Genomic DNA, 27,412 nt, shown 5'->3' on the forward strand with positions numbered 1-27,412 from the left:
TAAACTTCCGACTTTGATGCGGTCTTTGGTGGTATATTGCTTTACTTGCCCGAAATGTAAGATCGGGAAATACGAGGGAGCCACCAAAATATTGCTCAAAGTCAGAATCGATTCTCATCTCGGAGTCAGTCACCGAACGGGATGTACTTTGAAAACGAAAGAATTTTCCAACATACGAGAACATTGTAATAAATGTAAAACATCATTTTCATATAAGGATTTTCGCATTATCACCCAAGCGCCCAATGACTATTCTCTCTCTGTTTTGGAGTCGTTAACAATCAAACCGCTTGTGCCACCATTAAATGGTTAGACTTCATCCACAGTTCTATATATTGCATAGTTGACATCCTCCTTTCCAAACCAGACACCATCACTCAGTTTTTAACTCCTTAGAGATAGGTACTAACTCAAGCATTCTTCACTTTCTAATTATATATATTTTTCTTTTTTTAGTTTATTTTTCAGATGATTATAATTAACTTTTATGTTGTTCCATTTGTATTAATATTAATACTGATTCTTTTTTTTTATATTTTGTATATTTTAGAGCCCTGATGATGAGACCCAAAGTCTCGAAAATTTGGAAAATACATGTATGATGCCAGGATGGCTTTTCTCCATCCTATTTATATTAAATCTAAGGCGTTCCGGATGCCCCAACCTTCCTGTATATATATATATATATATATATATATATATATATATATATATATATATATATATATATATATATATATACATATATATATATTTGTATATATATATATATATATATATTTATATATATATATATATATATATATATATGTATATATATATATGTATATATATATATATATATATATATATATATATATATATATATATATATATATATATATATATATATATATATATATATATATATAGTGCCAATTTTGAGTGATTTTTCTTGTATAAAGGTTCTTTAATTTTATTTTATCTATGAATATCAATATTTTCTTATATTTCTTTTCATTGTAGTCACCTGGAAGTGTTTTATTTTTTTTTTTTTGTCAATTCAATTTTCTCTTTTGTACAGACACACCGTTCCTCCTTCGATCCTAATCGATGAGTTTGATGAGTCAACCGTAAGATTGTGGAAGATTTTCAGGGAAGCCATTCAGCATCTTTATTTCATGATCCTTTGCTGGGTGAATCCCAGATGGGACCGAGGAAGTAACTTCAAAGACTACCTCGAAAGCCAAGGGGTCAACATCAATGAAGTCAAGAGGAATCTTTCAAAGGATCAATGGGATAAGTTCATGAATCCTTCATCACACAATACATGGGACATACCTATGATTTATGCGCTTCTTCGGTTTTCTAGATGTTTAGCTGGAAGAAATAATGAAAAATGGCACAAACAAAATGGTTCCGACCCAGAAAGGTCTTTAACCGTCTTGAAGAATAAGTGGAATGAAACAGCCCAAAAACCGAGAATTGACAGAGGATGGTGTTCTGTCATAATAAATGAATTATATGAACTTACAATAAAAATTCAAGGGAGCTTAAAACTTGTTGTGCTCGGGTATGTAGTAAACCCTGAGGATAAAGAAGAAATCGAAAGAGAAATGGACAGAGATTTTGATACCACACGACAAATGATCCATGAGATAGGAAAGGGAGGTATAGGAGCCGAGGTCTTTGATGATTATCAAAGCGAAATTGACCTCGCAAAAAAGATGAGGTTATTGGAAGAGGAAGGCTTCCCTTGTTTGAAGAAAATTCTTGAAAAATTGAAAAGCATTAATCCTCTCAACCTGATAACAGGAACCTCTTCTAACCCCAACATACCAGTAGAGAAGATTTACACAGAAATGAAGCTAGAAGAGGAAAGTGGCCCCTCTAGTGTTCTTATAGAGGAGATACTGAATCATGTACTTCATGACGATCCCAGTCAACTCTTACTGATCAAGGGAATGGCAGGTATGGGGAAAACCACACTGGTCAAGAAGATCAATTCTGATTGGCTCAGTAAGAAGGACGACATCGAAGGCCTTAAAGACTATGGCATACTTTTGTATGTAGACTGCAGGGATTCCACTGAATCTTTCAAAGACTTGTTAGTGGCGTATTTTGGAGACGTTCACCGGAGATTCCGAGATAATGAAATTATTGATGTGTGTTTGGCTTACAAGTGTCTTCTCATCATAAATGGGTATGGTAAGTTGAATGATAAATCATCAAAATTATTCCAAGATGTTTTGACACTGAAGAAATCCAGCAACCTTAGTGTTATTGTGACAACCAGACCTGAATTTGAGGAGAGATTCAACAATCAAGTGAAATCTGATTACACAACTGTGTCTACAATTAGTATTGAAGGAATTCCAAAGGCGAAGAGAGAAGAGTTTGTATGCAAGTATTATGCAGTATTGAGGTCAGGCAATTCTCCCTTGCAATCATTAGAGGAATTGTTGCAGTATCTGAGGAAAACAATGCACACTATGCGTGAGGTGTGGGCACTACCCTTAAATCTCGCTCTTGTAACAATTCTGTGGATGATTAAACCAGAGGTTATAAGCAACAACACCACTGAAGCTGAGCTCTACTGGCAATTTCACCTTTTGTCTCTATCAAAATTGAAGGAGCGTTTGGCGAAATACCCCAAAACAGCTTTCTTACAACCAACTTTAAAGATTAGAACCATGAAATTTATTGAGAAACTATGTTGTGAATCATTCAAAGCATTGCAAAATGATGAAATCAATATTCCAGAATCCACCATCAATAACTTGTCTGCCTTTTGTCATAGTTTGGGATTGCCAGCCGAAGAACTAATTGGTGCCTTCCTGAAGAAAGTGACCACTTCCCAAGGCTCCTTTCATTACAGTTTCCCGGATAAAGGGATGATGGAATTCATGGCTGCTCTGTCTTTCCCTATGATATTGACAAACCAATCAGTAAACACAGCCACAGTTAAAAAGATCTTTGAAATGCTTCTTGGAGGGAGTCTTCCTGAAAACCTTCACAAATATCAAAATATGCTGATACATATGATCAGCTTATTCCATGTGGGTGACGGGGACGAGATGAAGGTGTCAGGAGATGCCAAGATTGAGGCACTGGAACTCCTAGTAAGGTCGGGAGTGAACGACGCAGACTCCTTGCTAAGAGTCTTGAAGAATATCAAATGGGATCATACTTCTTCAAGATGGATAGCACAGAGGTTCAATACCAACACCATTATTGAAGATCATACAATTGATGCGTACATTGCCATCTTTAGAGCCGCAGATCCCCCTCTCCCAAACAGAGAGGAAATTGAAATTACACTATACCTTCATGAAACTAATGGGTTAGTTGAACTGCAAAGACAACTTTGCCGGCATCTCATCAACCCATCAAGAATAGAGCTATGGGAACATTTATTCGGAGATTCAGAGCCGACCGTAGAAGAGAGAGAGTCAATCAAGAATCTACTCACAAATGAGTAAGTTATTATTTCACAGTTATTTTGAATATTGCAAGATACCATAATAATCAAATATCTTTGTGACAATACACTGGTGCATGATCATACATACAAACATATACATATATTATATATATATATATAGAGAGAGAGAGAGAGAGAGAGAGAGAGAGAGAGAGAGAGAGAGAGAGAGAGAGAGAGAGAACCCATAATCTTTGGATTAACAATCAACTTTAGTCTTTAAACAATATATTTTATATTGTCAGTATCATCATTATCATCATTGTCACAATTAGACTCAAAATAAGTCGGCTAAACATGAAAAAAGTACCGATTTTAATTTCTCATTTTTCGTTAATATTAATTTCCATGTTTTACGAAATTATTCTTTTTTAATTTTCCTTTTTGTCATCATCCTCTATATCATCATCATCGTCAACTTGATAATAAAATTCCCAATCAAATCCAATAACTATTTCTTTCTTTTCTTTTCTTCTCTTTGGAACAGTTGTATGGTATACCAAGGCATCTGGGACCCAACGTTCCAAATTCCTCCAAATATTAGGAGCCTTTATGTCAGGCCTCTAGACCAACCCAGTCTCGACGCCTTCTGTCGATCTTTGGAAAAGACAAAAGAGATTGGATATTTCGGTAAGAATTTTCTCTGTTTTTTTTTCCTCTGAGTGACATTATAATACCTCGCCTCCTTTCCCTCATCCTGTCATTCATTGTGAATATCGTTGTCATTATTATCAATAACATCATTATCATCAACATTATTACTCTATAGATGTAGAACATTATATTCAGAGGTCTCAGTCAAGTTTTATTTTTACAAAAAGGGAAATATTGTTTTCATCTGATTTTTAGTTGATATAAAAGCTTTCAATGTTAAGTTTTAATTTATTTCTTTCCATATATTAAAAGGAAATGTCTCATTTCTATGGCGTTGATTTCACTAATAATGAGAGAAATGAATCATAGTGATCATGATTGTAATGAATAGGAAACTAAGGCGGCTCCTCCTGACTCCGCCTCCTCCCTGCGCTGATTGGTTCTCTACAAGGATGTGGGCGGAGTTACCAGAACGGGAGAACTAATCAGAAAAGGGGATTTGAAAACGTTTCTTTCGACCAATGATATTGTGACAGTCAAATAAAGCTGAGTTGTTATTGGCTGAGGTGATTTGGACAGTGAATAATGTGAGGGTTTCATGAGGAGACTGATGACATACCTTATGCGAGCCGCTGCAATGCTCGCATGTACACACACACACACACGTATTGACTCCAACGCGCACACGCAAACGCACACACACAGAAACACACACACACGCAAACGCACACACTACCGCAACCTCAATGAGGCACTGGCAAACATTGCTCTACTGTTTTTAGTTCTTTTGCCTCTAAATTCGTTGCTGCAGTTATTATTATTATTATTCCCATTTGACCTTTTCCTTTAGAATCTTAAGAAAGAAACACATAGAAAATGTTCAGTTTTGATAATCCTTTTTCTCAACGTTCTTCTTCTTCTTCTTCTTCTTCTTCTTCTTCTTCTTCTTCTTCTACTTCTTCCTTCTCTTTCAGGTATTCACTTCAGTGTCAACGACGTCAGCAGCGTCAGTCGCCCCATCCCTTTCTTGGAGAAGGATCCAGGTGTCTATGTCTCTGTCAGGGACGTCAAGGAAGAAGACATCGAAAAGGTTGGGGACATCCTTCGGACATTGCAACCACAGGATGCAAGGAGGTGAGGAGACATTATTCCTTAAGAGAGAGAAAGAGAGAGAGAGAGAGAGAGTACTATTATCATTATTATTATTATTATTATTATTATTATTATTATTATATATATATATATATATATATATATATATATATATATATATATATATATATATATATATATATATATATATATATATATATATATATATATATATATATATATATATATATATATATATATATATATATACATGTGTGTATATCTATTTTGGACTGGACATAGGCCTATTTTCTTAGAGAATTAAGTAAACTCAATAATGATAAATATAATAAAAAAGATATTATTAATTATAGAAATGGAAAAGATTTTTATTTATTTCTACACTTTTTCCATTGTTATTGAAGTATTTACTTTTATTCACAATTTACATAAAATTTTGGGTCATGAATAATAACTATATACAAACAATTTCAATACTGTGTGTGTTCAATTGCGAGTGTGTGTGCGTGTGTGCGTGTGCGTGTATATGTCTGAATGCACTTGTCCATCTTAACAAAACAAGATAACAATAAAAGCATAAAATGGGTAAGAAATGTGGGTGACATGATTTCCTTTCTTTTTCTTTTCATTTCCTTTCATTTCATCCCATTTTCTTCCTTTCTTTCTTCTTCCCAATAGATCGTTTGGGTCAATCAAGTTTCCTCTGTGTTCCCTGGGGAGGACGAGGAGCCCTGAGGTCATCCTCAGACTCCTCGCCTCCTTAAAGGGAGTCAGGGTGAAATACTACATCGAGTTCCCAAAAGATGAACGACCAGATGACGAAGCCTTACGCAGAGAGATGGATCTTAAGGCAAAGGAATCCACCGGATGTAGAGAAGGTATCCATTGGTAAGTTTGTTTCTTCTTTTTATACTTCTTCTTCGTGTTCTTCATGGGTGTTGTATGATCTCTCTCTCTCTCTCTCTCTCTCTCTCTCTCTCTCTCTCTCTCTCTCTCTCTCTCTCTCTCTCTCTCTCTCTCTCTTCCACCAACGTTTCAAACATTTCAGCAGGTGATGAGCCAGGATAAGTAAACTGTATTCACTATAGGCCTAGTTTCAAAATTGATATTTCTTTAAGATTAAAGTTTTGCTTTTTAATTATTAGTTATGATTCTTAAGAAGATATATATATATATATATATATATATATATATATATATATATATATATATATATATATATATATATATATACACATATATATATATATATATATATATATACAGAGAGAGAGAGAGAGAGAGAGAAAGAGAGAAAGAGAGAGAGAGTTGATATGTATAGCAATTTCCATCTCATTATTATCTCCTGTTATCTCTAATTATTTTGTTCGTTATCATTTGATCAGAAACTTCAATCATATGTGTTTGCATCTTAGTATTTCATGTTCCCTTCAATTATCTCCTCATTGCCTTCAACTCTCATCACATTCATCTTCTGCCTTTCCCTTATTATCATTATTACATCTTTCTACAATGAATAGAATAATCTTCGCTCATGTTTACTTCATTAACTTTGGGGTTTATTCATTGCATTTATTCAAAGTGTATTTCGTAATGGTGTGGTCTTCTTCCTTCATTATTATTATTATTATTATTATTATTATTATTATTATTATTATTATTATTATTATTATTTTGTTTATTTCTTTATTCGACAGGGTATGAAGAATAAAAATAGAAGAAATGGAGAACAAAAAGGAACAAAAAGAAGTTCTTCAAGCAAGTGTCACAGCTTCCAAAATCTAATTCATATCCTTGATTAATGTTTTTTCTTAATGGTTAGAATATATAGATCACTTCCAGATTATAAAGGTCATTGTAATATATATATATATATATATATATATATATATATATATATATATATATATATATATATATATATATATATATATATACATACATATACCAAAGGCACTTCCCCCAATTTTTGGGGGGTAGCCGACAACAACAAGAAACAAAACAAAAAAGGGGACCTCTACTCTCTACGTTCCTCCAGCCTAACCAGGGACTCAGCCGAGTTCAGCTGGTACTGCTAGGGTGCCACAGCCCAACCTCCCACATTTCCACCACAGATGAAGCTTCATACTACCGAGTTCCCTACTGCTGCTACTTCCGCGGTCATCTAAGGCACCGGAGGAAGCAGCAGGGCCTACCGGAACTGCGTCACAATCGCTCGCCATTCATTCCTATTTCTAGCACGCTCTCTTGCCTCTCTCACATCTATCCTCCTATCACCCAGAGCTTTCTTCACACCATCCAACCACCCAAACCTTGGCCTTCCTCTTGTACTTCTCCCATCAACTCTTGCATTCATCACCTTCTTTAGCAGACAGCCATTTTCCATTCTCTCAACATGGCCAAACCACCTCAACACATTCATATCCACTCTAGCCGCTAACTCATTTCTTACACCCGTTCTCACCCTCACCACTTCGTTCCTAACCCTATCTACTCGAGATACACCAGCCATACTCCTCAGACACTTCATCTCAAACACATTCAATTTCTGTCTCTCCATCACTTTCATTCCCCACAACTCCGATCCATACATCACAGTTGGTACAATCACTTTCTCATATAGAACTCTCTTTACATTCATGCCCAACCCTCTATTTTTTACTACTCCCTTAACTGCCCCCAACACTTTGCAACCTTCATTCACTCTCTGACGTACATCTGCTTCCACTCCACCATTTGCTGCAACAACAGATCCCAAGTACTTAAACTGATCCACCTCCTCAAGTAACTCTCCATTCAACATGACATTCAACCTTGCACCACCTTCCCTTCTCGTACATCTCATAACCTTACTCTTACCCACATTAACTCTCAACTTCCTTCTCTCACACACCCTTCCAAATTCTGTCACTAGTCGGTCAAGCTTCTCTTCTGTGTCTGCTACCAGTACAGTATCATCCGCAAACAACAACTGATTTACCTCCCATTCATGGTCATTCTCACCTACCAGTTTTAATCCTCGTCCAAGCACTCGAGCATTCACCTCTCTCACCACTCCATCAACATACAAGTTAAACAACCACGGCGACATCACACATCCCTGTCTCAGCCCCACTCTCACCGGAAACCAATCGCTCACTTCATTTCCTATTCTAACACATGCTTTACTACCTTTGTAGAAACTTTTCACTGCTTGCAACAACCTTCCACCAACTCCATATAACCTCATCACATTCCACATTGCTTCCCTATCAACTCTATCATATGCTTTCTCCAGATCCATAAACGCAACATACACCTCCTCACCTTTTGCTAAATATTTCTCGCATATCTGCCTAACTGTAAAAATCTGATTCATACAACCCCTACCTCTTCTAAAACCACCCTGTACTTCCAAGATTGCATTCTCTGTTTTATCCTTAATCCTATTAATCAGTACTCTACCATACACTTTTCCAACTACACTCAACAAACTAATACCTCTTGAATTACAACACTCATGCACATCTCCCTTACCCTTCTATAGTGGTACAATACATGCACAGACCCAATCTACTGGTACCATTGACAACACAAAACACACATTAAACAATCTCACCAACCATTCAAGTACAGTCACACCCCCTTCCTTCAACATCTCAGCTTTCACACCATCCATACCAGATGCTTTTCCTACTCTCGTTTCATCTAGTGCTCTCCTCACTTCCTCTATCGTAATCTCTCTCTCATTCTCATCTCCCATCACTGGCACCTCAACACCTGGAACAGCAATTATAGCTGCCTCCCTATCATCCTCAACATTCAGCAAACTTTCAAAATATTCCGCCCACCTTTTCCTTGCCTCCTCTCCTTTTAACAACCTTCCATTTCCATCTTTCACTGTCTCTTCAATTCTTGCGCCGGCCTTCCTTACTCTCTTCACTTCTTTCCAAAACTTCTTCTTATTCTCTTCATATGAATGACCCAGTCCCTGACCCCACCTCAGGTCAGCTGCCCTCTTTGCCTCACGTACCTTGCGCTTTACTTCCACCTATATATATATATATATATATATATATATATATATATATATATATATATATATATATATATATATATATATATATATATATATATATATATATATATATATATATATATATGAATATAAATATAAATATTGATATAAATATAAATATATAAATGTATCAATTTTCAGGGAATTTTTAATATTTCTTCATGACAACCATTTGTTCTTGGGAACTGTATTTAATTGTCAACTTTTATTGTTATGTTTATAATGATTAGATTATAAAATTCACTTTCTGCATATAAAGTTCAGTTCTGTAAATGAATTTCATAAATCTATCTATCTATCTATCTATCTATCTATATATATATATATATATATATATATATATATATATATATATATATATATATATATATATATATATATATGTGTGTGTGTGTGTGTGTGTGTGTGTGTGTGTTTAATCATGTCTCAGACATCTACTTGACAATAACAAATGTTAGGGAAAGTTGAACATCTTTTCATAAAAACCTATTTTTAGGAAACTTTTAATATTATGGTTATTGTTATATTCAATCTGTTGTTTGTTCTATTCACTATTTTCAGAAATTTGCTTTTGTTTAATCATTTCAATGCAACTTTTTTTTTTTTTTTTTTTTTAAGTGACAAAGTAGTACTTGACTTATATCATGTCATATTCTTAGCAAAATGCTGCAAGACTTGAATGTACTAAGAATCACTAAAAAATTGTCTAACATCTATTCATGGCAATCAAGGCTTGCTGATGATAGTAGAGGCGATGGTAGGTAATAAGTAACAGTGGAAATCATCATAAATAAATCTCTGAATGAAACAAATGTTGTTTTTATCACCTTTAACGTTTTATTTTTCAATAGTTGCCTACATTGATAACGTCTGTAAAGCACCAGCTCTTCAGCAAGAAGTCTCTCTCTCTCTCTCTCTCTCTCTCTCTCTCTCTCTCTCTCTCTCTCTCTCTGGAGGTGAATGAAGACAACAATCCTACCCAAGTCCCTCAAAGGACTCATATCAGGCAACAAAAAAGCAATGAGAAAAAAGGACCTTAAAACTTTTCAAACAGGTGAGTTCTTTGTGAAACCTCTTGTTCTGTATTTGATTAGTTTGAACATGAAAGTAAACTTATCAGAAAGTATAACTTTTTCTTTGGATGTACATATTAAAATGGACCAGTTTTGCTTTTAAGGATTCATATTATTATAGTAAATCCATTTAGTTTTGCAATTAAGGATCAAAGTAAAGGATTATCTATCACACTAAGCTTTTTATTGCAAAGATTCGATCTTTTGTAAAAAGCTTGACCTTTGTAATGGCCTCATATATTGATGCTATTTCCTATTGCAGATCAGATGAACTGATACAACAGAAGACTGGCTGACTGACTGACTGTTTCGCAAGGATGTAGTTCCTCGTCATCTGCTGGACCTCAGAGAAGCTGACATGTTAGGCCAGCGTCCGTCAGCCCCATGGAATGTAATTCTTATCAGAAAATGGAGGAAGGCAGAACTGAAACTGACATTGGAGAAGAGAATAATAAGATGAGGTAGGATTTTCAGGGTTATAATTTTGAGTAAAAGTTCTTAAAGCATTGTATGAAATGGGTATGATAAGGAGTTACTTCTTTTAATCAATTGAATGAAAATGTAATATTTGTAGTTTCTGCTCTTAATGAAAGAAATGGGAAGAGTAATACTTGGAATTACTCTTTTAATAAACTGAATGAGAAAAGTAACATTAATATTCAGTCCTTTTATTCATGTTGAATATAAGTTTCCAAAAAAATATATACGATTAGACTTATTTTAGAATATTTTCATGTTTTTTTTATTTTACACAATGAAATATAAGTTTTGACTCTGTAAAATTTTTAGATAATAATTGTAAAGGTACCTACTTATAATGGTTTTAAGACATTGCATTTATTTCACCAATTCATCATTGACCATTAAGTCAGAGGTATTTGATAATTCTGTTTTTCCAAAATAACTATTTTTGTATGTTTATTGTAGGTTTGCAGGGAAATGATTAAGTGACGAGCTTCTCTTCCGGAATTCCTCCCACTAATATTTCTTGCATCAGCACTATAGAGAAAGGTCATTAGGACATCTCCCTGCTCTCAGCGAGTCTTTCCTTGCAAATTCCTTAGTTACTCCTTGCCTAGAGGATCAGATGCCAGGATCAAAAAGGGAAGCTCCAAACCATGGCTGGTGGAACGAGTTCCCCAGCATACTCTTTCTATAGCACCTCTCCTCACCTCAGGTTTTTATTTTGAGGGTTGGGCACGCTGAGTCCAGCCAACACCTGGACGGAAGTAAATAGTGTCTCTAAACGAAATTGCAGACAATTTCTGAATTGAGGAACCAGAATGTGACATCAGGGAGCAGCATCAAGACAGGTCTTCAATGCTTATCTCGGATTGAGGGCGGTAATTACTTAATCATTCCTTAACTTAGACCTTCTCTGGAGTCCTCTTCTTCCTCTTATTCGTATAGATCCCTTTTCTACAACTCCTTTATTTTATTAATTTTTTATCAGGCAATTGGTCCATGCAAAATCATACAAGAAGTATATAATTTTCGGTGAACCTACATAGAAAGTGTTTTTGTACAACTTCTATCCTGCTTTGAATATTATATGATAATAAATAGGTCTGTTCTGCCACTACACATTCATATATATTTAGTTGATCCATTTTGTTGTGCGATAAAAGATCAGAGTGAAGATATATCACAACAAGATTCTTCTGATTGCAGACATTTTATCCTTTTTACAGATCAGATGAACTGGTAGAACTGAACATTGATTGACTGACTGACTGACCTACTGACGGACTGACTGACTGACGGACTGACGGACTGAATGACTGACTGACGGACAGACTGACTGACTGACTGGGGCCCAAGGATATTGACCACTGTCATCTGCTAGACTCAAGAGATATTGATATGTTAGACCAGCGTCGGTCAGACCCATTGAGTCAACTTCTGACGAGAGGAGAAGGAACACATAACTGAGACGGACTTTGCAGAAGAGACAAAAAGATGAGGTAAGATTTTAAGGAAAAGACTTTGGAGTTTCTTCTATAAATGAATTGAAGGAAAGAAAAATACCCGTAGTTATTGTCCTTATTGAATTGAATGGAATATATAAGATTACTTTCCTTTGGGTAACTTTTGCAAAAGTTTTCTACATCATCATTATTGTTATCATTACTATTATTCATGATAAATAATATTTCTTCGAGAATCTATTACATTAAAACATTGTTAGAACCTTTTCATACCACAGTACTTTTTTGTATTTAATTTGATATTCATTTTTCCCCTTAATCTTTTTCTTGGAAATAGAACGTAATGTCTTTATTACATCATCACAAACAAAGGTGAAAGAAATTAGATGTCTCACTTCTGCAGCACAGACAGACAGACAGACATGCAGAAAGGAACAATTAAGTAATTATAACCAAGGATTCCAGTCCTCTTATTTTCCAAACGTCTACAAATAACTGCAACTTAGTGTGTTGTATCTGTTTTGTCCTAAATTACGTTGTTGTTTCTGAATCATAATTAAAAGTGAAGATTAACTTATGGTTTTCAAACATTCAACTTTTGTCTTTAGAAAATAATTCTGAAAATTACCTATTATCAATAGTTTCGTTATATGGATTCTGCTTTACTGATTTGTCTTCAGCTGTTAAGTAAGATGCATTTAACATATATTTTCTTTTCACAGTATTTCGTTCATGTTTATTATGTTTTCAGGATAAATACTGGATGAGATTCAATATCTTCAAATAGGGAGGAGTAGAAGCTTTCCCCTAAGTGATTTTTTAAACATTTTTTCTATGGGCTACAAAGAGAGAGAGAGAGAGAGAGAGAGAGAGAGAGAGAGAGAGAGAGAGAGAGAGAGAGAGAGAGAGAGAGAGAGAGAGAGGGAGAGAGAGAGAGATTGTTGCATCTCCAAATAGTGGCTAGTTCAGTACACGATTCTTTTCAGCTATATTTATCGAATTGCTAGAGCCTGTGCATGGCCGGAAGGGCCAGGCAATGTACCTAAACAACAGACATTATCTGCATTCTGGAAATAGAGTCTGACCTCAGGGAAAATCAGGTCCTCTCTCAAAGTGTTAATTCCTTCACTTCTCATCTCGGATCGATGTTGGTGAGTACCAGACACAAACATTCCTTTACTTTGTCCTTCTCTAGAGTCATCTTCCTCTTCTTTGCACAGAGCCTCCTCTCTTCAACTTCTATGTTTTTCTTAAGATTTGTTGCTGGAAGATTTGGTCAATGCACAATTATCATTTCTTCTTTTCACTTCTTGCGACAAATTCAGGAATGATAAAACTCTGAATGAAGGAGCCATTTGATTCCGGATTGTCCTTTTAAATTTAAATTTATTAATATTATTGAAATGAATATGAAATATTTCCTTTTGAACATTGTTCTATCATAAATGTAATGTGAAAACTGAAAGATATGTTCCGTTTTGATGATCCATTCTTTCAATTGCTATTTTATATACTTTATGAGAAGTTTAGGATATCATCTTCATTTAATTGCAGATTCACATAATCAAAGAAGAGTAGTCTAGTCTCCTTGAGATGTAAGACAAGGACATTTTCTTCCCATCATATCATCTGGAATCCACTTAGGTGATTAGATCCTCTTGACTGATCAAAACTCAAGAGAACTCGCCCGATCTCCTGTTTGATCACAGTCTTAAGGTGAGTACCATTGGAGCTTAGCATTTGATCAGCAGACAAGTGAAGCGATGCAACTAATTCATATATTTACAAGTAATTATAATGAATACAAAATACTCCTCATTTCATTCATAGCACTTACACCATCTCCATAATAAAATGAGTTAATTTGTTAAGATATAAAGCTGATTTTCCTAACTGCAAATTTTCATGTATACAGAATTTATCATTTTCAACATTAACTTAAAGTAATATCTTTAGTAAGAAACTATTTTGCTGAGGCTAACATTACAATTGTAAATTAATCTTGTATCTAACATGCATATATTTTAGTTTCTCTTCCCAAAGTGGAATATAAAATTAATGAAGCCCTAAACCATACCCCTGTTGATGATGGTGGCCCAAAGTAAATGGTGAGCAGTGAACTTGAATAATTGACTCTATTCTGAATTTTATCACTTACTTCCAGGAATAAAGAACACACATTTTGGTACAGAAGCAGCACATCAGTGTACATTTCACCCCCCCCCCTCTCCAGCCTTCTTTTCTGTCCACCTGTACGTGCACAATCTCAACAACAGGTCTTCAAGTCTTCTCCTATGTTGTGGCGGGATATCACAAGAACAACCCCCACACCCTTGAATCTTACTTGCCGACAATAGTCTCCTCAAAACAAACTTTCTTCCATCGTAATCGTACAGCTGGAAATAAAGACAAAACATAATCTTAAAACTATATTTACTGACAACAAAACACTTAAAACTAAAATCAACTGCATTCAAATGAATTTATTATCTATACCTAATCCTTAAAAGCTATAAACTTGAAACTAAACCGAACCACCAATCAAAAGAATAACTGTACTTGAAACTAATCATCAACTTAATACTAAAATACAGACAAAAATAATCATAACACAGAACAATAGGAAAATATATAACTGTGGTTGCATGTACACAACCATCAAAAATAAAATACACAAATATTTGTTTATGTGTGGACCCCTTTGTCCACACAAGGGCCAACAGTCCTTTTAGCCAATGCCACAACTCTCTGCCAGACGCAACACTTGGCACAATAACTCGGTGGCAGACAGATAACTTTGTGGCAATCTTCTACACCTGCTTCACTTGATTTGGGCACTCTATATCATCACCATCATCATCATCACCAACGTCGTAATCTTACAGAACAATCAAATCAGGTCTTTCAAAACAATCCAGGTCATCAACAATTGGTCAGCATTAAAAGAAATCAATTTATTATCTCCAAAGGAGCCCAAAGGAGGAATTATGGCTGCTGAAATAACAAACACTTCCACGCTGGTAAAATAATATAAAATGTATCCAGCACTCAAATCACAACTGCCTATTGCTGTAGTCAAATAAAAAAAAGCATTCGCCCAAGACATTCGCCACTGTCCTAACCTAGCTAAAAACATAAACAAACAACCTCATTTATACCAACAGCCTTTCTCACACCAACCAACCATTACACTAACTACCTCTCGCTCGCTGACACACACACACACACACCCTCTCTGCTCGTCTCAATATCCAGTCCATTCTGTAGAGTTGCGCACGCATGTTGTCATGGTAAACCTATTTCTTAAACATTTCTTAGAACCCCTATAAATACATTCCTAAATCCATGAAGCTTTGTAATAACTTTTGATTCCTTCTCAAAGAGAAAATCAACCTTCTCGACCTAACATTCTATGTTTCTTTCCACAGGAATCTGATGCTAAGTGAGAAAAATCCACAATAGTCCAATGTTAGATTATGATAACTAGCCACTGCTGGAATAAAGGCTGATAGATTCCAAGGTTTACAGTGCCCCATGAAGGTCCTGTAGTATGAAGCTCTCCACCTGCGCACTCCTTTCTTCAGCCTCCCAACTCTGTCTATGCCACATGACCTTCATTTCCCACCGGCTCAATGGGTTAAATGTGGGTCATCAAGGAAGCTAGTGCCAATTCTACCTCAATCCAAAGTAATTTTGATTTAATTCTTCCTTTGCATTTGGTGAAACTCTATATCTTGATATTCATTAGAGATTTAGACATTTATCATATTTCTTTACTGATACCAAAAGACAAGAAATTTTTCCTTCACAATGTATCTCTTTTTCAGAATATCGTAGTGCTGTATAATCTCTTTTTTATAATATTATATCAATGGCTTTCCAGGAATGATTTGTTTTTGTTTTTTAGTTGATACATAGAATATTCATGGCCCTTATGGAAGGTATTTTTTCATCATATACTATACTTATTCCTTTCCACGGAATCACACTTTTACTTGATATATATCAGTGCCCATATACTGTATACTCATCTATGACATAATTTAAATGTACTGTTTTTTACGGTTTACCAACTCATGACATAATTTGAATGTGCCATTTTAACACTGTATACCCATTAACGACAAAATTTGAATGTACAATTTTTTATACTGTATACCCAATAACGATATAATTAGAATGTATTATTTCCTATACTATATACTCATTCACTACATGATTTGAATGTACTATTCTTATATTATCCACCCCTTCTCGACATAATTTGAATCCTGTATTCTTATACTGTATACCCATTTATGACATAATGTGGATGTACTATCTTTTATACTGTGTACCCATTTACAACATAATTTGTATGTAGTATTCTATTATTTTTATACTGTACATCTATTCACAACATAATTTGAATGTACTATTTTCATACTGTACACCCATTTAGGACATTATTTGATTTCTATTTTTATACTCTTTATCCTTTAAAAACATTATTTGAATATACTATTTTCATTCTATATACCCATTCAGGACATAATTTGAACGTACTGTTTTGTTAATAAACTATAAATTTTTAGCCTTCTGGAATATTTTTCTAATAACATATAATCTAATGTACTATGTACACCCTTCCTTGAATTCTGATTCCCACTAATGCATGCCCAGGGAATGCGATAGGCTTAATATATATTATGTGCTATTTGGAGAATATCATCTTTTTGACATTTATTCATATACAATATTAATAAATAAACTGGATGTAATTTTTTTTTTTAATATGGATAATTTATGCATTGCAACTGATTATATAGTTCATTATTTATTTTTACCGATAGACAGAAATTTTTCTGATAATATGCTATTGTTGATACAATAAATTTCTACCTAATAATAACTGCATTCGATATGAACCTTTTATTACCATCCGAAAGGACATAAGTTAAAAGTGGTATATATAGATGGTGAGAAGGAGGGGGGGGGGGAGTGATTCTTCTCTTGTAAGTGTCTTCCTTTTTTCCTTGTTGTTTCTAATCAAAAGATCTGAGTTGTTGATGTCACAGAGAAATGTGACGTTACAGCAACGGATTATGTCGTAATGTGATGGTCACGTGGTTATGACATTTTAAATGTGTTTGCACAGAATGAGGAAAAGTCCCACTTCATTGTTAGTCTCGGTAGAGGAAGGTGTGAGTCTCTCTCTCTCTCTCTCTCTCTCTCTCTCTCTCTCTCTCTCTCTCTCTCTCTCTCTCTCTCTCTCTAAAATTAATTCTATTTGGACATAAATAAATTACAGGGACATAAGAAATACAAAACAACCTAAGTAAGAAAATCAGATTTTCTTCTTTCAAAAATACATTCCTGATATAGACTAACAAATTTCCAGATTAAATATGTAAGTTTATGAGTCACTTATTTCCTCTAATGTCTTATACTTCGATCTTTAACCTTTGACCTTATTGTATGTGCTTCTGATCTGTTTCTTATTTGTTGGTGTATAACAATCCATGTAAATAATGAATTTTTTTTTTTTTTTGAGAAGTTTTTTCTTTGGACAAACAATGTCCCCTTAATGCAGATTGACCCAGTATGGATCCCTATGACCCAGTGTGTATCTATAAATCAAAAGAATTTGAGGCTTCTTTAGAAAGGGAGCCCTTTTGTACATTAAACTACTTCACAAAGTGCCCGGTAATCTCCAACAATGACATCGAAAACAACAATCATCTCAAATTTCTAAGAAGCAAAACCCCGTCCGAATTATTCTAAGCAAAAAGTACTGCATTCTATTTTTCACGTCGCTTTGAAAGATATATGAATTATTTTTTGGTTTCATCATAATTAAGTGTTGCTTACTGAAATCGGTTGGGGGTGACCTCCAACCGATTTCCAGAAGATATTCAGTAAAACATTAAGAAAATACCATTAGACCAATTTGTTATGTGGATAACTAATTTTCCCCGATAAGTCCTGCGGCAGAGCAAGGCTCAGTGACACAAGGTTTCTGTAGCAAGCATTACCAAAACAACAGATATTCAATTTTCTCTCCCCAATATCTGTGAGTATCTTTTATTTAGATTCTAATATTGTGGTAATATAGATAATAATTATTGTCAAATGCTATATGTGGTTAGGAAACCCATTGTAAGAGCTCATATAAGTAAAGTTCAAAGGGCAAATAGAACTAGAGGCATAGTATCATTACAACAATGTGTCCTTCTCAAATTGAAAATGCCATTTATGAACTAACACAGTCACAGCAAAAGTGTGTTGTGTGCATTTGAATAAAATAAAGAAAAATACAGAAATTTTTAAAATGCATTTTCTAATACCAGAGTGTTTGATTATATACGTTAAAATGAATAACCAGCAGAAGCTGGTGAGGTTATGAATAGATTGGTCTGATTTGGTCATAAAAGATAAAGCCTCCATATTGCTAGATATAAGATAAAAGATAGCCTCATTTGTACAGTGTAATAAGTGTAAACTTTCTAGCTATTGTTGAATTTCAAAATAGTTACCTTTAAGCACACTGGCTTTCTCTTCTACTGTGGAAAGCATTGTATCTGGGGATGCTGCACCAACACTTTCTTTCCCTCATCAGATTGCCAAAATATACAGGGCTGCCACTTCATAGACTCGTGATCTTGACTAATAGGTTCTTTAGCATACTGGATAAAATACAAAAAGTCAAGGTATTACAACATTTATATTTGTTAAATATATCTGTTTTAAACCTGTTGACTATGGTATCCAGTTCAAGACTAATCCTTGTTTACAAATAAGGGCAACTAATTTGATTGTTTATTTTGTATTAGGCAATAAATAGAGGAAACGACTACTGCCAACTTGTGTATCAAATCAGAAATACTGTTTCGAGGGACTGGAAATTTCTCTAGTTATTATATAACTGATACTATGTTTAAGGTTACTGGGAGTAAGATGGGAGGTAAAGTTGTTACACATCAACTTGACTGTAATTTCTTCAAGATAACTTGCCCCTGTCAGCCATTCATGGACACCAGACAGCCAATACATATCACACTCCTACTGACGTCCTTTGTGTAGTTCCAACAGATATCAAAACACAGGGAACTTATGTCATTCATATAAAAGAAGGCATAATAGTCACTGCATTTGTCTGCATTTGTTGTTTTAATTGATTACCATGAGAGAGGTCCGAATTGCCTTAAAACAAGGACTGCATCTACTAAAATACTTACTTATTAGGGCAAGGTAGTAGAACACCAACCTATGTCTAGAAATCCCCTCATAAAAATTCCATTTTATAATAGAGAGAGAGAGAGAGAGTGCAAAATGTGCCCACAAACACTACACATATGCCCACATATGGTATACTCATAAATCCTCAAATCAGAAATTAAGTGACACATTTGTCACATAAACATTTGGAGACCTCTAATGTAGGGGAACACTAACTTGGGAGTAAGAAAACATCGACCATTGTTTTTGAAGGTCATAAAAACTAGAAATATTGATACAAAAACTTATATTTGAGCAAAATAATATTATAACATATGCATTTAAGTATATATCTTAACTTTTAGGCTCTTGTGGGTTCATAAGTGCTTATTGAAGACATTCAGAAGTGGTTGAATTTTAATCAAGTCAGTGTGTCTCTTGGTGACACCCTTGGTGGTTACCAAACTCTCTTAAACTGTCCTGGTAGGGAAAAGAAAAGTGTTTTGGGAGAGAACTGACTTCGTACACTGGAATGGAAGATTAACCTCCTGTTCTCCATGAAGGTCAAGACCTGGGAATTGTGGCACACCAATACGTCCACCTTCATTCCCTCTTCAAGTTTCAGCTCAACCAAAACAGAGCTTCCTATCCAAAAAAAAAAAAAAAAAAAAAAAATAATAATATATAAATAAAAAAAATGCACTGAAACAAAACAAAGCAAAACATATGTATAAAGGGAAAAAAGAGGTAAAGAAAGAAAAAGGAATAGGTTAAGAACTGAAAATACTTGGGTAGAATACAAAACTGCTACGGGTCAATATAGCTATCTACTAAGAAGAAAAAAAATGTGAATACTATAAGAAAAAGATCCTCGAAGCAGCAACAGACATAAATAAGTTATATCGTCTTCTGAATGATATAAAGGGAAATGTAAAAGAAAAGAAGCTACCTGATGGAAACAGTGACCAGGAACTAACAAACAATTTTCTAGTATTCTTTAAAAACAAAATTGAAAATATAATCAGGTCATTTGTAAATACTCGACATCAGATTAGTGATACACCAGGCACAGATTCAAAATCAATACGATTTAACAACATAACACAAGAGGACATCACCAGATTTATCAAGAGAGCAAAGAAAACAAACTGCGCGATCGATCCTATGCCAATATCTGAAGTAATTGGAGAGAGAGACTTTTCTAGTCTAGCCGAAATAATAATGAGAATAGCAAATGCAAGCATTGATGAATGTAAGTTTCCTAAATCTGAGAAAATGGCTATACAGTAGTCACATCAGTTCTGAAAAATGCACTGGACTACCAGGAATTAAGCTCATATAGACCTATTTCAAATCTATCCTTTGTCTCAAAAGTGCTTGAATATGTAATTCTTGAACAACTAGTCAGCCACTTAGAAGTAATAGAAGCTTTGCCTGACAACCAATCTGCTTTCAGAAAACTATACTCTACGGAGACAGCCATCTGCTCTGTTGTAAATGATATGCTAGAAATGATGGATGAAGATAAATGTGGTATCTTAATACTGCTCGATCTCAGTGCTGCTTTTGATAGAGTTGTGTATGAACTGCTACTAAATGATCTACGGTTCATCGGCGTTGAAGATAATGCTTTCGAATACCTGAAAGACTACTTGGTTGGTAGAAATTACTGTGTACAAATTGGAAACTCTTATTCATCATATGAACCCTTAAACAGAGGGGTACCCCAGGGGAGTGTACTTAGCCCAATCTTACTCTGCATCTATACATTGGTCTATCGAAAATGCTACAAAGGCATGGCGTGAAGTTTAAACTATTTGCAGATGACACAATTTTACCTCTCCATAAATTATATAGATGACACTACTAAAACTCTAAAAAGAATCCTTGATAGTGTTAGAGAATGGATGAATTTTAACAACTAAAATTAAATAAGAACAAAACTGAATTCATGGTGGTGGGCAAGAGAAACAGTGTGAGAAACTTAGGTGATATTCAAATGAACATAAATAATGACTTAGTGCCGATATCTAGTAAAGTTCGAGATCTAGGTGTATTTCTTGACAGGTTACTGTCTCTAAATGCCCAAATAAATAATGTAATAAAATCTGCTTGTTATTATCTAAGAAATATTGCGTTTATAAAAAAAGTACCTGGACGAAAATTTTGTAAACAAACTTGTGATAAACTATGTTATTACCAGAATTGACAACTGCAATTCTATCTACTACAATTTACCAAAAGTGCAACTTAAGAAATTGCAAAACATAATAAACAGAGGAGCAAGACTGATAAAAGGTGTCCCACCTAGAGAAAGGATCACCCCTATACTAATCGATTTACACTGGCTGCCGATTAAAGCGAGAATTGAATTTAAAATACTGTATGTACAATAACCCACCAAGTTATCAGAACCGGTCGTTCAAAATACTCAAGAGAATTACTACATATTGCGCAGCCAACAAAACGTGTCGACACGAGAATAGTTACAGATGGCTTCAAACTGTTGGAACCTAGATTAATGTCTAATTTCAGGCTCCAGAGCCATTAAATATGCGGCCCTGAGACTATATAATAAGCTCCCACGAAACGTTTGAATGATTGAAGACATTAAGGCTTTCAAGAGGAAACTGAAGACTTTCTTATTTCAACAGTCATACAACAGTGAGATTTAACAGTCAATGAACAATACGCGATCTGAAACGTTAAGTACTCTGAACGAACAAGGAAAAACGTCAGTGGAGGTCCTGTAGAGAGTGGGGTTCCCCTGCTGTATGGGACCTAGAGGTCCTGTAGAGAGTGGGGTTCTCCAGGCTGTATGTGACCGGAAAAGCAGCCACCAAAGTAAGTAAGTAAAGTATGTACGCATCTCTTAATTCTGTCTTGGGATGGAAGCAGTTATGTACATATGTGTGTCCATTAGATTAGTGGCAACCAGTGTTTAATAATATTGATTTTTATTTTTAATTTTTATTTTACGATTGGCTTGTACTTTTTGTGTTTTATAATTCGAATATTTTAATTTTTTTTTTCAAACGTTTAATGAAACTTTAGCGAAATAAGGACTCGTTTGTCCCAGTGTCTTTTTGCCTTGTTTTTCACCACTATTGAGAGGGGTCCTTTTCCAGCTCTTTTGGGGGCCCTGGAAGGGGATTACTGGGGATAGTCGTTTTTTTTAATACTCTCTCTCTCTCTCTCTCTCTCTCTCTCTCTCTCTCTCTCTCTCTCTCTCTCTCTCTCTCTCTGTGTTGTAAATGGTGTCTTGGCCAGGACGATGAACTAATTCCTAAATCATAAGGAGTGATCACTTTCTATAGACCAGACTATTTTGCTCGTATTCATCAAATGGCCTTCATTCCTAATTCATTTGCATTTCCTTGTCTGTAGTCGGGACTGGCTAGGATGGTCCAGAGGGGGACAAGTGACTGAACACACCAACTCTATTTGGGTTGATAGTAGAGAGGTTGAAGGACCAGTGATATACAATTGCGTCTTCCCAGACTTTTTCTCTTCCTTTCTCCGGTGTTGTTTCTAACGTCATGATGCAACATTTTCTCTAGCACAGAATTGCCACCCGGTCTCTCTCTCTCTCTCTCTCTCTCTCTCTCTCTCTCTCTCTCTCTCTCTCTGTTTAGATTATAAGGTGAAAAGCGTCTGTTAATGTATTTAAATGTAAATCTTGTAAAGCCGTACCGTGGATTTCATGCAAGTTGTTCCCTTGGTAGTGGCCAAGTAACATCAGTGCACATCACACAACACGCAGTGCACTGTAAGCGTTATTTTGGAAGTTTGCAGTGTTCCCTATACCTCCATCTATTTTATATCAGTTCTTGCAGTCTTTTTTCCATCTTAGTCTCCAATCTCCTCTTAACCTTTACCCTGAATGGCCTCATAGGACCCAGCGCTGGACTAGATAGCCTAAATCCATAAATTGAATCCATATAGGAAACGTCCCTGCCAGGTTATCTGCTAGACTGGGGTTCGAGACACATGCAACCTCGATAGTTTCTTATAGTGTCTGCAACCTCACCATCCTTGTTAGCTAAGGATGGGGGATTGGGGGAGCCTATCTGCTGAGTCATAAGCAGCCATTGCCTGGTCATCCCTGGTTCTAGCCTGGGGTGGAGAGGGGATTCGGATGCTGATCGTATGTAGGCTATAGATGGTCTGTCTCTAGGGCATTGTCACTGCCCCTGGTCTCTGCCATTCATGAGCGACCATCAAGCTTTCAAAAGGTTTGTTTAAAGGCTGCTCATGAATGGAAGGGGCAAGGGACGACATTGCCCTAGAGACTGATCATTTACACACATGATAAGCGCCCAGGTCCCCTCTCCACCCAAGCTAGGACCAAGGGGGGCCAGGTAATGGCTGCTGATGACTCATCAGATAGACCTAGAGGTTCCCCCAATCCCCCATCCTTATCTCACAATTATAGTGAATCTGCAGTGACCAAAGGAACTAATGAGTTTGAGCGGGACTCGAACCCCAGACTGGCGTTCATCTGTCATGGACGCCACCACAACCTTTAAACCTTTAAAGTTATCGAAGACGTAAGTTTATGGATTCATGTTTTTCGCAATATGCAATTCGAAACCTTTTTAATTTTCATAAGGAAAGGGAAAGAGCTCAATTAATCCACTCTTTGTATTCGGGGTTTTAGACCTGTAAGAATTGTAGGCCGCGAATGGTAGTTATTGATAAATTTTCAGCTTTTTGCTTTATTCACACTTCAAAGGTTTTATGAATATCGCCTCTGTGCAATGGTTCATTAAGGTCAGAATCGAATGTAAAGGATAACTTTCATTTTTGGCAATTTAGTATTTCCGGACTACAGTATTTTTGATTATAGGGAGTTTCAGGCTTTTTGAGAGAGAGAGAGAGAGAGAGAGAGAGAGAGAGAGAGAGAGAGAGAGAGAGAGATTCATGTAATAAGATTAGACAGTTCCACCCTAAATTATAAAATTCTTTTACGCCTTTGTTATACAGGAATTAGTTTCACCACAAACCCGTCAACGTGAAGTGTTAGGGTGAATGACTTGATGTGTTAAGGAAAATTTCGTTAATGTTTTTATGCTTTTCATAGATGTAATACCTCCAGTTATCACTTTCTCTTCCAGCCTTTTTGTCCAACATTGGAGTTTTACTCTGACACAGAATGGCCTCTTCTTGCCAAGTACAGGGCCTTTGGCCAAAATTCTCTAGGTCGTAATGACCTCCCCACGGTCCAGATATATCTGGGCCTTGGTACTCCCCAACCCCGCCAGCCCAAATTCCATCAGTCAAAATACTGGTTGATATTCCAACTGTGTAAGATATCGTAGGTCTTTCCAAGGTGAGTTTTGATGTCCCCCCCCCCCTCTCTCTCTCTCTCTCTCTCTCTCTCTCTCTCTCTCTCTCTCTCTCTCTCTCTCCCCGACCGAATCGGTTTGTTCTGTTAACGTGTCATGAGCAAGTTCAAGTTTCCAGTCTTCTGCCTTGTAGACAATCGTAATGTGTGCGTGTTAAGGTTTAGGTCTTCGTCAGAATCATTGAGTTGTTATTTTTAATTAAGAGGAAAAAAAAAGATAACTTTGTTGGGTTTAGTTTAAAGTTGAATAAGATACTTATTTCCCCCTAAGCTGTCCCAGTGCTGTCTTTCACAGTGTGCCTTACGTACGTTCTGTATGTTTTATAAAACCCACCACGGCAAATCCTTCTCATGTCTTTCAATAAGCACATCTCTCTCTCTCTCTCTCTCTCTCTCTCTCTCTCTCTCTCTCTCTCTCTCTCAATGTGGGACAGGCACTGGTAGTTCTAGATTGACGTGTATTTGAGCAGTAGATTAACTACTAAGTTATAACTCGACTGTTGTGGGTCACGAGAGTGGTTCATCCTTTTCAAAGGCTGTATTATAGTTTTTTATAAAGGTCCAGTAATTAATTTTAGCTCCAAATAAAGTATCTTTAGTCTGCTTTCGAATTTGCTCATATGAAGTGGGACAGTTTGTTTATTTTGCAAGGTACGAGCCAAATCATTTTCTTTTATCCTGGGTTTAGAACATTAAGAATGAAGGCTGTTAATGGCAGTCTTCATTATTATTATTATTATTATTATTATTATTATTATTATTATTGTTGCTGTTATTGTCATCATTATTATTATTGAAGTAGATGATGAATGGAGAAAAATATATTTAAAAGCTCTAGATAGAGACGACTAGCGAAATCTAACCTATGCCCTTTGTGTTAATAGGCGTAGGAGATGATGATGATGATGATGATGATGACGATAATGATTAAAGTATACTTATGTCATGCATTGACAACCTTGAAGATTTGGATTCGCTCTCTCTCTCTCTCTCTCTCTCTCTCTCTCCTCTCTCTCTCTCTCTCTCTCTCTCTCTCTCTCTCTCTCTCTCTCTCTTTCTGGTTTTGCTAGCAATTACTGGTTATGTAATTTTCAAGTTTGTTACCACTATTTGAATTTAATGCTTAGTGCAGCTTGTAAGAATTATATATATATATATATATATATATATATATATATATATATATATATATATATATATATATATATATATATATATATATATATATATATATATATATATATATATAAATATATATATATGTATATATATATATATATATATATATATATATATATATATATATATATATAATAATACATATATATATATATATATATATATATATATATATATATATATATATATATATATATATATATATATATATATATATATATATATATATATATATATACATATATATATATATATATGTATATATATATATATATATATATATATATATATATATATATATATATATATATATATATATATATATATATATATATATATATATATATATATATATATATATATATATATATATATATATATATATATATATATAAATTATGTGGCACTTAGACCAAGAATTGTTAAACCCTGGTGTTAGTTATTGCATAAAAGGGGCTATAGAGTCTTTGAAGAAAGAGTGATGGTTATTTATGAAGATTTCATTTAGCCGAATTTTGTGGAATCTTGCAAATATCGAATATAGAATTGGGATAGTTGAATGTTTTGAAATTTTAAAAGAATTTGATAACCATTTTTTTATCTTTACCAGTGATAAAAAGCTTCATTCTTGTAAATATTAAAAAAGGTTAATTATTAATAGTCTATTTTCATTTTTTTTTTTTTTTTTTTTTTTTTTTTGGTGTATCTTAGATGGTACTTTATTCGTATTACATTATGAAAGGAATACTTTAACTTTATGCTATTATTGTTATGAGTTTACATCGCGAAGATGGTTTAATGCAATCCTGCAGAATTCAAGGTATGCATTGCTTGCATGCAGTGTCCTTTCTCCCCCTCCAACTATGTTTCAACCTTCTTTGGAGACTTCCTGTGTCCGACCAAAATGTTCACGGTACAGTGAAAAATATTCCAATTTTCATTAAAGAAAATTTTTTTAGTTATTTTATTCTATATTTCTTACTAACCCGTTGCAACTGGATGCTAAACTAACACATAAATCATAAGAGTTACCGCTTTGTATAGACCAGAATATTTTATTTATCGATTTGTGTTCATTCCTAATTTATTTGCATTTCCCTGTCTGTAGTAGAGGCTTGCTCGGGGGGTCGAACTCACACTGAAGAGACACCAGCTGTTTTGGGGTTGATATAGTTAGTGGTGAGGAGGTTGTATGCATAGACAGACACATAACTCTATATCATCATCCCTGACCTTTTCCCTTTCTCGGTTTCGGCTTCCCTTATTCTTTGTTGTTTCTAACCTAATGAGGCAACTCTTTTTTTATATTACCGCATGCGTCTCTCTCTCTCTCTCTCTCTCTCTCTCTCTCTCTCTCTCTCTCTCTCTCTCTCTCTCTCTCTCTTTGGTGTAATAAGGTCGAGTTGTCTCTGCCTGTTTATTGTTGAAGGTTGAGTTCATGGTCATTAATCAGTGTATTTCATT

The 27,412-nt window shown here is 35.0% G+C and overlaps 2 protein-coding genes across 2 annotated transcripts in view; both read left to right on the forward strand.

Moving 5' to 3' along the window:
- LOC137638286 (uncharacterized) overlaps positions 1–7,033 on the forward strand; it is a 21,518-nt gene extending 14,485 nt beyond the window's left edge. The window contains exons 3-7 of the mRNA XM_068370353.1: positions 1,064–3,457; positions 3,948–4,090; positions 5,029–5,188; positions 5,846–6,055; positions 6,865–7,033. Coding sequence (XP_068226454.1) covers positions 1,161–3,457; positions 3,948–4,090; positions 5,029–5,188; positions 5,846–6,055; positions 6,865–6,871 — 2,817 coding nt within the window. The 5' untranslated portion in view covers positions 1,064–1,160 and the 3' untranslated portion in view covers positions 6,872–7,033. The remainder of the gene's footprint in view (positions 1–1,063; positions 3,458–3,947; positions 4,091–5,028; positions 5,189–5,845; positions 6,056–6,864) is intronic.
- The window catches only part of LOC137638285 (uncharacterized), a 302,371-nt gene that overhangs the window by 50,229 nt on the left and 224,730 nt on the right, over positions 1–27,412 (forward strand). The window lies entirely within an intron of this gene.

This window comes from Palaemon carinicauda, chromosome 3, assembly GCF_036898095.1.
Source record: "Palaemon carinicauda isolate YSFRI2023 chromosome 3, ASM3689809v2, whole genome shotgun sequence".
Classification (NCBI taxonomy): domain Eukaryota; kingdom Metazoa; phylum Arthropoda; class Malacostraca; order Decapoda; family Palaemonidae; genus Palaemon; species Palaemon carinicauda.